Source organism: Pygocentrus nattereri, chromosome 18, assembly GCF_015220715.1.
Source record: "Pygocentrus nattereri isolate fPygNat1 chromosome 18, fPygNat1.pri, whole genome shotgun sequence".
In the NCBI taxonomy this organism is placed as follows: Eukaryota; Metazoa; Chordata; class Actinopteri; order Characiformes; family Serrasalmidae; genus Pygocentrus; species Pygocentrus nattereri.
The window spans coordinates 37,720,722-37,733,115 of record NC_051228.1 but is presented as its reverse complement, the minus strand read 5'-3'; the positions used below and the strand labels follow the sequence as shown (position 1 = coordinate 37,733,115).

At 46.7% G+C, this 12,394-nt stretch overlaps 1 protein-coding gene across 1 annotated transcript; it reads right to left on the bottom strand.

Moving 5' to 3' along the window:
• Positions 1–1,168: 1,168 nt before the first annotated feature.
• Positions 1,169–11,795, bottom strand: hunk (hormonally up-regulated Neu-associated kinase). Its single transcript, XM_017691443.2, has 9 exons — positions 11,275–11,795; positions 7,690–7,982; positions 7,045–7,100; positions 6,475–6,610; positions 6,225–6,352; positions 4,318–4,444; positions 4,046–4,214; positions 3,702–3,855; positions 1,169–2,050 (listed from the first exon to the last, which is right to left on the bottom strand). The coding sequence occupies exons 1-9, from the start codon at positions 11,506–11,508 to the stop codon at positions 1,383–1,385; spliced, it is 1,965 nt and encodes a 654-aa protein (XP_017546932.1). The 5' UTR covers positions 11,509–11,795; the 3' UTR covers positions 1,169–1,382.
• Positions 11,796–12,394: the final 599 nt, after the last annotated feature.

Below are 12,394 nucleotides of genomic sequence, written 5' to 3'. Positions count from 1 at the left end.
ATATATACAAGCAGTTCTCACATCACGGGACCACAACCGTCCGATGAACCGAAAAGAAAACAGCGTCTCGGCAATGTACAGCATGGGGACTATCAATATGTACGCACTATTGCACAGTCTACCATATCATTCAACATGATTATGTGTGTTGCAAAAGTGACGATGAACCCCCCCCTTATTAATTTGAAGTGATAACTTTTGGGGGCAGTCCAAAAGTGGACCGGAGGTTAGGGAACTGGCCCTGTAACCGGAAGGTCGCCGGTTCGATCCCCAGAGCCGACAGCACATCACTGAGGTGTCCTTGAGCAAGACACCTAACCCCCAACTGCTCCCCGGGCACCGCGGATAGGGATAGGGCTGTCCCACCGCTCCGGGCAAGTGTGCTCACTGCCCCCTAGTGTGTGTGTCTATTCACTAGTGCGTATGTGGTGTTTCACTTCACGGACGGGTGGAATTTCCCCGTTTGTGGGATTAATAAAGTATCACTTAACTTAATAACACTACGGGATGTAACGTGATGCTTCAGGTTCTCCCATTTCAGCCAAAGGGCTTAAAAAGGTAAGATATTTAAGGCTATACAAGTTCAGCAACCTCAAAAGCAGGAAAAAGGAATGTTAACAGTTGAGCAACAGGTTCGCAGCAAGGCTAAAGGGAGAAAACTTCATCTGTGAAGTACAGCTAGACCTGAGTGTCGGTGTAACTTGTGAGGCGTAACTATCCAGCAACTGCAGGCTGTGGTGCTTCACACGAGCTCCGAGGTCCATGCAAGTATACCGTACTGGCAGTGGTGCAGCATCTCTCGTAACGTTGTGAAACGTGAGTGGTCTAATGAAGATTATCCGCTCCTCGAGCAGGGATTGCAGTGGCAGATGGCACAGAAACTGCTCTATGGAAACAGATATTAAAGTCAGCATTCTTGATGCTCGTGAGGGTCCGTCTTAGCGACAGACACGCCACTGGCAGTGTTGCGTAAGAGGTAATAAATCTAACACAGTGTTCGGAGCTGGAGTGTGCGTGCTCTCTACAGACAGGCATCTGTTCTATCTGTGCATATTAAGGACAGAAGTCAACTAACTCCCCAAAGGGTTTATGCTAAATCGCCCAGTCACGTTGGAAGCCCTGGTGCTTCATATTGAATAAAAGCCATGGTGGTGAATACGATTACTGCATATCATTTCTATGTGGGTTTTTTTTTTTTTTTTTTAAAGGAACAGTTTGGTCAAAAATGCTGATGTTAGCCACCTGTTAACAGTACCCAAATGAAATGAAGTTAACTGGCGGCTGTCCTCTTCCATTAATTGCTAGTCACATCAGCACGTTTGGTCGAGCTGTTCCTTTAACTGTGTTTATTCCAGGAATAAACTTCTGCAAAGTCTCGTTTATCAGCACAGGGTCTTCAGGGCCCCGGAGGCACAGAGCAGAGTTTGCATGTGGTAGGGAGTTGGCGACTCCACTTCCACCGCTGGCTCTGGCCTAAACGGAGGCACCTGGAAGGTGAACGGTGGCACCTTCTTCTTCAGAATCTGTCCGATACCCATGGAGGGGAACTTGCTGCGGTGCTGGGGGCTGTCGGGTTCCTCGCTGCCTCCACTGCCACCGCTACCCCCGCTGCTGGACTCAGGAGGGCTAGGGGTTGGCCAGTCCGTGGTGGGGGGGCTCTTCTTGGGCTGGGGTTTGACGATGAGCACTGGGGGGCTGGGGATGGTAGCCTTCTTCAGGTAGGAACTGTCCGGTTGGAAAGCTGACACATGGCGGGGTGGGGAGAGAGCGCCGTTGGTAAGCTTGTACCAGGGCGATGGTGGAGCCTCTTTGCTGGGCTCCTTACTCGCAGAAGCCCAGGAGTGAGCGCCGAGAGAGGAGGGCGGCCTGGCTGGGACGTCCACGGCTTTTACGTCTTTAGAGCTCTCTTTCGGGGGCGGCTGGGTGTCCAGTCGGCGAGCTTCTTGGGGAAACAGAGGGTGGATTTCCAGATATTCCAGCGAGGAGGAGGCTATGCAGCCGCCCTGGCCTGAATAAGCTTCCTTGAGACCGGTCATCGCTTTAAGGAGCCCTGAGAGAGAGAGAAACATCCTCTTAGTACAAGACTGTCTAATAGTTACGAGACGATTCGGTGATTCACACGTGAACCTGATTCCCCTTCTTATGCAATAATGTTACATTCGCTGACGTCCTCTACTGCCCTCTACTCACTATAGGAGTGAGACTCGATACAAAAAGCTTAAAGACAAAAGAGAAAGAGGAAGCCAGCTACAGTCTACAGGGAGGAAATGTAAGTAAATTCAAAAGATTCATTCCTGTCAGACTCAGGGCTGAAAGATGAATCGTTTTTATATCGAACTTTTTCAATTTAAGTGCAATTTTCAAATCGCAAGAGCAGCACTTTTCTTTAATTTTAGCCACACTCTTAAAAATGTCGTTCACGGTTCTTTAAAAAAGCTGGTTCTTTAATAAAGACAGTCATTCTATGCAGAACCATGAACGCTCAGGGACCCATGTGCTTGCGTATAAAGTTCTCTGCGTGGTGAATCGGTTCTTCAGAGTGGAGAAGCGTGGTACGTGGTTCTGTACAGCATCAAAAAGGGTTCTTCTGTTGTTACTTTGGTGCTTGTTGACGTCGAACTTATAACAATTTTAACATTAACATCAATCCGAAGAACCGTTTCACCATTCAGAGAACTTTCTATGCATGCAAATGGGTTGCTGAGTCTACACAGGACCACTGTCTTTACTGAAGAACCCTTGAAGAACCGTCTTTATTCAGCGAGTACATCAGCAAAAACGTTGCTCTAAGGTTTAAGAGGGGAAACGGAACCTAATAAGGGTTTGTGAGCTGCCTGTAGGCGAGTTGGACCAATCAGACGCAACCACAACTTACTGTGGATGTGGATCTGGTCTTCTTGGCCAAAATAAATCAGGATTTTAAAAAAAATAATCGCGACTTAAATTGCAGTCCGAATTTAGGCGGGGAAAAAAATTAGATCTTTTCCACAAATCGTTCAGCCATAGTCAGACATGTCAGAGACGCTGTCTAAGCCTTAAAAACTGAGTAATGCCTTATGCCTCCAAACAGAAGTCGGAATTGACTGGACAATAAATGCCCTGTTTGTATTTCACTGCTATTCACTGAACATTCCTCTTCGGACTGTAACACATTCTGTGTCTCTACTTTAAGCCAGTGACCACTGCAGTTTATTAAAAGAAGGAAAACGCAAAGAAAAACAATGATTTCTGGAATGCGCCACTGCCCCAAGTCTCCTGTACGCAAAGTGAAAACAGAGTTGGTTGTTATTCTTCGGGAACATCATGGAACCATTTACGAAAAAAAAAAAGAAACAGGTCTTCTTTTGATCCTGCTCTCAAATTGGATTTAAGGACATTCTTCGAGGCCTTGAAACGCTAACCTTGGTAGCGTGACTTGATGAGTGTCAACAGGAGAGAGAGCAGAAATGGGCGAAAGACAGAGGTTAAGTTTTACTCGGTGTAGACTGCTCAGTGCAGACAAGGCCTTAGGGCTGTGCACCGTTGAGCAGCACAAACTCATTCCACATGTTCAGCACAGGCTCCTGGTGACAGCTTCTCAAACTTGCGCAACTACTGCAGAGGTATGTTTGTTAAAATGATGCACAGATGAGTCTTTTATCTTTATCTTTAAATTTTAGAGCCTGCTGGATTTGGCCTTGGCGTCTATTTGACCCCCTCACCTGTTTTCTGTTTCTTTTCCTTGGTGGGGCCTTTGCTCACAGCGAGATAGACTGGCGTCTGTTTGGGGGGGATGGTGATCTTCTCAATGTGCTTTCTCCACTGCGTCTGGAACAATTCGCTCTTTTTCTCCTTCTCCATGCTGTACTGCTTCTCCTGCAATGATACACAGCCATGATCAGTTACCGGGGACGATGCAGAGCCAGAAAGCTCAGATTCTAGGGTCCCTAAAATTGAAATGCATAAGGAAACAAGTGGTCTGGACTAATTCTGAAGCAGCACGCGTAGTCTGAAAGGTCTGATTAACAACGCAAGATACCTAAAACTTCAGCTAAATCACACTTACCCGATATTCTTTGGAGAGTCTCTTCATCTTCTTGTTGAGGAGGAAGTAGACAGCGAGGGTGTGGCAGGCTCGGTTGGTGAGGACAGCGCTGAGGACTTCGCTGTGCTTGTAGCCCATCCGCTCGGTCATGTGCAGAAGAACTGTGTGGTTGATCTCTTCGATATGGATCCTGAGCGAGAAAACAACTTGTCAGCTTTATCTTTGTGAACCGGCTCCTGTTTGGCCTGGCCACAAAATGGACAAATGAGCGAGAAAAAAAGAAATGATTGTACCGGTTCAAGTAAGGGATTCCAGTGTGTGGGTTGCCCAGCTGAAGCCATGAGTCTGCCATGACCTGGTGGATGTTGGGCCTTTTAGCAGGGTCGGGTTCTAGAAGGCTCTTCAGTAAACTGACTGCAGCTGTGGACAGAATTGATTGAATGGTAAATACACTGAGTCTCTTCAAATCAGATTTGGTTCAATGACAGCCATGAGTATCTTATTCTCTGCTTCATTAAGCAGAGAGACTGAGATCAGCAAATCCATAGTTTGCCATCAATGCGCCCCTCAGCTGAGCTCTATAGACAGACACGTGGTCAGTGTAGCGTTTATAGCACTTATACAAAGCTTTACAGAAATACAACGCCACTTTCTCACAACCCAAACAAAACAAAACCCAACTGTCCTCTGTCCGGTAAGATCCAATTGACCGACTACCTCCCCCCCATAATGTCTTGCATAAGTACACTGATAAGAAGACAGGCCTGTGTCATTGATAATACATACCGCTGTTACATAAGGAGGCTAATCTCATTTCGGGACTGAATCATCCTGTTGTGATGCAATACCCTGACACCGAGACATAAATGCCTTTTAAAATGTGTCACTAAGACATTCAGCTGGTGGCCAACTGAGAAATGACCGTTAAGGGTCATTTCACACCAGAATTTGGGCTCTCAGGAATTTTAAAAAGTTTAGTCCAGAGGCTTAACCTCTTCAACTCCTCGCGACCACCGGTGGTTCCAAACCGCACTCGGTCGTGTTCTTCATAACGTTCATACTCCATAAGCTCCATTCAGAAGCTGGGCGTCGTGTGAGGCTGTAGCTCTTCTCTCCAGTCTAATAGACGGTGACGTCATTTTAAACCCTTATAATAAAAGAAGCTGAACTTTGTTTTTCTACTGAAAGTCGACCCGTTTTTCCCCAAATCTGGGCTCTAAACTATAAACAGACGGCGTCTCTTCAGTGATCTGCTCTGGAAACATCACTTTTATAGAATAACACAAAGAGCGTCGGAGATTTTTGGGCTTTCAGCAGTAAATTGTGAGCATGTAGTGACATGTGGAGATCATAAAACACATGTTCTGATCATTTGAGGAGCTTTTACTAAATAAATAAATAAACAACATAAAAATTTGCATTTATTTCATGCAGTTATTGAATAATTAGCCAAACAATTTGGTCACGTAAATTCAGATGGACAAACCTAAATATACCCTGGAGAATATTAGAGAACTGACAAAATAAGAATTAAAACAGTGTTTTTTTTTCTTTTTTCATGCAACTAGTTCCAGTAAAAACATCTTGGATTTGCACTGAATTACGCTTTTAAGAGGAGCCAGACAAAACAAGTATTTAAAATTTAAAAGTATGTATTAAACACAAAGCTGGTCGCAAACCATGTGCATTTTTTTTTTTTTTTGTACATAGTCGGTCACTCATTACTAGAACCCCCAATTATGCAAATAGTCAGTCTTGCATGCACAAGACTGCCCACGGTTTTAATTTTGCTGTGCGTGAACCCTGAATTGAAAGACTATATAAGAGAACTGACCCCAAATAAACAAGAAAAATAGACGTAGACAACACCCAGAATGACTGGTCTCCTAAAGAGGCGCTCAGAAGTACATTTAAGGCCGGAAGATGATATTCGGTCCATCCTTTGTAATTACTTTAACGTCGGCCGCCATTCATGAGACAGAAAAACAGCAATCTGGACCAAAATAAGAGGCCAGCTAACAATGACTGCCTTCATGGGAAACCTTTAGAGCGTGTTGCCTATTAGGTTCAAACTCATCGCTGGATGGAGGCTTGTCTGGCGAAGGAAATTGCTGGTGACCAATTTGAATGGCTTATTTGGTTTTATAGCCAAATGAATGCTGGTTTCTCAGTATTCTGCATGGTTGAAGCATAGGTGTACCTGAGGACAGCGAAGCGGGCAGAGGGTTCATGTCCTTGTCTACCATCCTCTGATGAAGGGCTTTGAGGCTGAACGGCTCCACCGTGAATGGGAGGGTGCCGGTGAGCATGGCGTACATGTTGACTCCGCTGCATTGGAAAACACATACTTATTATTCCTAATGAAAGGCTAGCTTATGAGCACACATCAAGGGTGAATCAATAGCCATTAGTCTTTAAGGGGAGACAGAGACGGAGCTGAGTGAACTCACATGGACCAGACGTCTACTTTGGGCCCGTACTTCTTCCTCGAGAGCAGCTCGGGGGCGGCGTAGGCTGGGCTGCCACACTGAGTGCTGAAAGGGTCGGAATATCCCAGGATTCCTGCGCAGTTGCTCAGCCCGAAATCTGTCAAAAGAATAGAGAAGGGTTGTAATAGCCTGAATCTGGTCTCAGTTAAGGTTGGTGCTATGGAGGAAAAGGTGCCGGGACTGGCCTCCTGTGTCCTGCACCCTTTTGGAGCGAACTGGGGTGGGGGGTCTATGGCCACCTAACACCAACAGACTAACCCTGTCTTTCACACTCCGCTGTTAACTAGGAACTCTGTATGCTGAGGCGGACTCTCACAGAGGTGAGAGGTTGTTTGGTTTTAATGAGATACTGATTGCTCCATCAGTCCTTGCCACATGCCGAAGAGGGTTATTTCCTTAGTTTAGATTAGGAAGGCCTGATGCGGGTTGCTCTTGCATTGTGAAAAGACCTGGGAGTTGTGTTGGGAATGCATTAACATTTGGATCGGAAAGGAGCATTTAGGATAAAGTTTGGGAAGTACTTCAACTCACCTATTAGCTTTATGTTGTCCTGTTCGTCCAGCAAAAGGTTTTCAATCTTCAGATCTCTGTAAGAAACAAAGACAAACCAATGTTTAACAATCTTAGCTGCAGATAAACGAACAATGGTCATCTGCATACAAAACCGTGCCCATGCACTGGGCAATATGGGTCACACTGGAGATTTCGAAGCACATTGTCCTTTTCTGGGGAGCCTCTAGCCTTCTGTAGATCATGGTGTGTCTACAGAAGCTCTCATTTGCAGAATGAATTCAACATTGTTTTCTACAAGTCTGGTCGAAATTACTGTGAATTCAGCCGGAGGTTACTCAAGCTAAATTCGTGTACATACTACATAAGCTGTCAGAAGAAAACCTTGTATGTCCATTTTTGACGTTTTTCAGTTTTGACTTCATCTGAAGATACCCGATGCCCTTTACATTGTGTGTAAATTTCATAAAGATTGAACCAAAAGAAACGGCCCAAAATGACTTGGAAAAAATCCTGGTTCCATTGACTCACATTAAAAGTAAAGTAGGTTTTTTCCTTCTCCTGCAAAGTCACCATTCTGGAGATATTCTGGAGGTTTTCTTCTGAAAACAGTGATATGTAAAGCAAAGGATGTGCAGCTTATGTTTCACTATTCGGGTCTCTCACCTGTGTACCACTCCAGCCCTGTGCAGGTGCTCCACGGCCATGACTAGCTGACGGACGTACTTCTGTGCCTCCCTCTCGTCAAGCCTCTTCTTCTCGTAGATGTGGTTCATGAGGTTTCCTCCTGGGCAGAGCTCCATGACGAGGTAGTAGCTATTCTCTGTCTCCAGGATGTCCAGAAGCTGGGTGATATTGGGGTGGCGGATCATCTGCTGGATCTGGCCCTCCCGACGAAGGTTTTTCGTAACATACGAGTCTTTCTTGGCCTTTCTTTTGTCTATCACCTTCACCGCCACCTTGGAGAAAGAGCAGAAGACAACATACTGTAAGTCCAGATCTCAAATTAACGTGCAAATGTCTGGTCTGAGAAGTTGGCAAAGGGACAGCGGTCAGTAACAGGTGAGGAAGGCTCCGCTAGACGTGTCTGGATTTTTGTTTCACTGCGCGGCGCCCATAGTCTGTCTGTCAGACTGGTCTACACCGAAGTCTATGGAGGAGGAGGACGTGGGGGAGGGGTCTCTGGACAAATGACTAAATATAACAGTTCCCAAGCCTTTTACACCAGGTCCACTCGGAGGGCAGGACTCCAAATGGCTTGTTAATGCCATCCATTTGTCACCTCAGACCCCGCAAACCACTAAAGCTTAATAAACACTCAAAATAACAAAGCAGTGATGAATGCATGCAACATTCTGCTGGCGCTACAACTCTATTCCAACATAACAGAAGCAATAACGCTTTTTGGGAAAGAAGAGTCTGAAAGCGAACGTCAAAGCTCTGCTTTCGAAAAAAATCTATCTCAGAAAGGTTCTCTCTGAAGGACTCCTGCTTTATGGGATAATCTATGATCCATTAATGCGACTCTGCAAGGGACACTCGCTTTTGCTGCCATACAATACATCATCGCTGTCCAATGAAAAACACGCACCTCCTTTTTTTTTTTTGCGATTTTGACTTTTCCGCATCATTACAGCTGAGCAGGTGTCCTTTACATTGTGTGTAAATTTCATGATGATCGGACCAACAGAAATGCTCCAAAATGACTTGGGATAAAATCTCTTTCCATTCGCTTACACAGAAAGTAAAGAAGGTTTTTGCCCTCTCCTGTAAAGTTACTTTTTCGGAGATACAGGTTTCTCTTTGGACCGTGAGGAACAATTCATCAATAAATGATCTGCCGACTGTTACGTTTATTTATTTATTTCATTTCATGTTTAACTTTAAAGGACGCGATTCGTCTTTCTTTATCATCTCGGACGTGCTTTCTTTGTCCGGGTTCGAACTCCCTATTGAATTCGTAGACAATAGCCTCGTGCCATTTGTTCCGCCTCTGATCAAAGCACCCGGTTCTGTGTTTGCCTGGACTGAAGAGGGTTCAAAAGGTGACCAGTCATGCCATGACAAATCATCGAACAATGAAGGAGGCTGTGAGCAAACAAGTCATACATGACCAATTGAGCAAATGATTTCATCAATTAGACCAACAGAGCGGCCACCGGGAGGTAGAGAGAGTCACCTAAATGCAAATAGAACACAGCCTAATCTTGACCCGTCCACCAGTGATAACCCCCAGTCTCGCCAAAGAGGGGTGTTGGCGGGGGGTACATGGGGGGCTGACGGCGATATAGGAGGGGGATAAAGGGGCACCCCAGTGCTTGAGGCTAACACGATGTTTATCTCCACCACAGACAAAGGGGGTGAGGGTGAAAGTGGGTTACATAGGATGAAAACACACAGCACAAGCATGTGCACTCGCTCGCCCCACCCAACCCCCTTGTTTTTCTCTCTCTCTCTCTCTCTCTCTCTCTCCTGGTGATGTCAGTCAGTGAGGGCGAACGAGGAGACGGCAGCACGAGGCGCGCTCCTCTATGAGATTTCCACCGTTTGCATCATCATTGAGAAAAGAGAGCGGGAGAGAGTGCTTCGCCCTGCCACAGCAACAGTGAAAGGGGGCTGTCAGGGGGCTGAGCTAATCCTCGATACGCAAAACAAAAATTTCAGGTCACTCATTCAAAAAAAAAAAAAAAAAAAAAAAAAACAGACACTTGTTTTCCCTCCTAATATGCAAATTTATAAGCTGCACCCAGTGGAACAAAAGCAGACAGTATGGGCTGGACAAACCACCGCCACACTGGACAAAGGAAGCGACGGGTGTGGGAAATAATACAGCAAACCTCGTATCTCCAAAACGGTGACTTTACAGGAGAAGGAAAAAACCTGCTTCACTTTTAATGGAAGTCAATGGAACCAGAGTTTTCTCCAAGTCATTTTCGTTTCCTTTGGTCCACTCTTCGTGAAATTCACACACAATGTAAAGACCAACAGGCGTTTTCAAATAACGTGGAAAACTGAAAAACGACAAAAACGGAGATACAAGGTTTTCTTCCCACAGCGGTGATATGACGCTGTCCTTTATAGGCTTTCTTGTTGAATTGGGCTTTTAGACAGCCACATTTCTGCCCTCACTACTGTCTCTTCCGAAAAGCAACATCCACCAGGACTTCTGGTGTGAAAGTTCTCCCCAGCTCACTCCTGCACACCTGTCTCATGACGAAACCTCATCCGGTTCTGCCTGGGCGTCAGTTCCAGCTTTCTGGGGTAATCTAAGATTAATTCAGACACCTAGATCTAAATAAGCCCCACTGGATTGTCTCTGTTACCTAATGCCACGTAGGTGTGAGTGTCACCAAATGATGAGCGCCTTGGTTCTCCGAACCAGAGGATGTAGTGGACACTTGAGGGTGTCTTTAGATCAGGGCACAGAGCTTTCACCTACACCAATACAGATTAATAACAGGTTCTAGTGGGTTATGAGCACAGATGAAGCACTTTACTGTTCAGTTTGACCACTTTCAGAGTGCTGGAGGGTTCTAGATCATTTCGTGGGCACGTTAAGATTAAGATTAAGTGACTCTTTTGAAGCCAAACACAGGAATATCTCACCAACCGTGCAGTGAAACACCACACGCACTAGTGAACTTGCCCGGAGCGGTGGGCAGCACTGTCCACAGTGGGGAGCAGGGGAGCAGTTGGGGGTTAGGTGCCTTGCTCAAGGGCAGTAAGTACATACAGTCAGTGGTAATAAATCGCTGCGGTCAGAACAAACCAAATATCTCCATTTTTGTCGTTTTTCGGTTTTTGGCATGATTTGAAAACGCCTGTTGTTCTTTACATTGTGTGTAAATTTCACGAAGAATGGCCCAAAAGAAACGGCCCATAATGACTTGGGAAAAACTCTGGTTCCATTGACTTCCATTAAAAGTGAAGCAGGTTTTTTCCTTCTCCTGTAAAGTCACCAGTTTGGAGATACGAGCTTTTCTACCGACAGCAGCGAAATACTGATTACTACTCCAGCTTCCCTGGAGAGTTTAGTGAGGAATGCTTTGCTTTGCTTTGGTTTGAAAGTTTTAAAATCCCACTTAAGCACGGTTTAACGTGAAGGGGCTCTTTGGGATCCATCTAAAACATGTTTGGATGGACCGCATCTGCATTTCTGAACAGAAATGTGTGGCTTGGTGGAATAAAGTTCATACAATGCTTCATTTTTGTGCTAAACTGCAGCAAAAACATCACGGAACCTCAGCTCACCTTCTCGCCGGTCAGAGCGTGAAGACCCTCGCGGACTTTGGCGAAAGACCCCTCTCCCAGCTTTCTGCCGATGAGATAGTTCCCGACTCTCTTGGTGTGGTAGAAGTTTCGCAGGATGTCTCCAGGAGGAGCGCTGCCCAAGGACGAGGGAGGGAGGCTTTCGGGGGCCACCGAGGTCGGAGCCTTCACCCCGAAAAGCCTGTCCATGCTCATGTCCGTGCCGGCCTCGGGCATCCTGGCGCCTTTTCAGTGGACTTCGCTTGGTTTGGGAGGTCAGGTCAGAGGAGCTGTGAGCGGGGTGGACTGAGACACTAGGACATGAGAACTAAGCTAGACTCTCCCAGCCGCAGAGCCCTGACGCGCTCACCGCCTGTTCACCTGCAGCTGGCAGAGGATGTAAACACTCGCCCTAAAAGCAGCCTCGGTGACCGTGGTCAGTCCTCCAGCCCAGCACCTCCTCCAGAGTTGTCCTGCTGCTCTCCGTCTCCGGCTTCATCTGTTGAGCCGCTGTGATGTTTTTAACTTTGTTTCGCGGCTCGGGGAGGGGGGCGTTTCTCATTTGCTTCTCAGTCGCTGGGTTGAAATCTGCTCCAATCACAGGCCTGGAGCTGCGGCGAGCCCCGCCCGGTTGTAAGGCAGGCCACGCCCCTCGCCCATGCTCCCCGAGACAACAAAGAGCGTGTTGGAGGGCAGAAACCGCGCGTGTCCGTCAGCCGTACCCGGCGACGGCTCCAGCCCGCGCAGTGCGGCTCAGCAGGTGCGCGAAGCACAGTGGGATCAATCCTTTAGAGTGAGAGAGTGAGACGGGCAGCGGCCAGGGAGTGAATCAGCGAGTCGATCTGCGGAGAAGACCCTCATCAGACAGACCCCTCATCAGACAGACCCCGTGGACAGACGACGCCAGCCCTGCCCGGTTAATAGTAAACCACTATCAACTCTGGATATTCTACGGAGCCCCCCGGTGACATCCTGTAGAAATAAAAACTAATGCGTGGCCACAGCTTAGTAAAGCATGGGAATGAGATCATAATGCGTGGCCACGACTTAGTCACTCCGTAGAGCCCCGCTGGTGACATCCTGTAGAAATAAAAACTAATGCGTGGCCACAACTTAGTAAAGC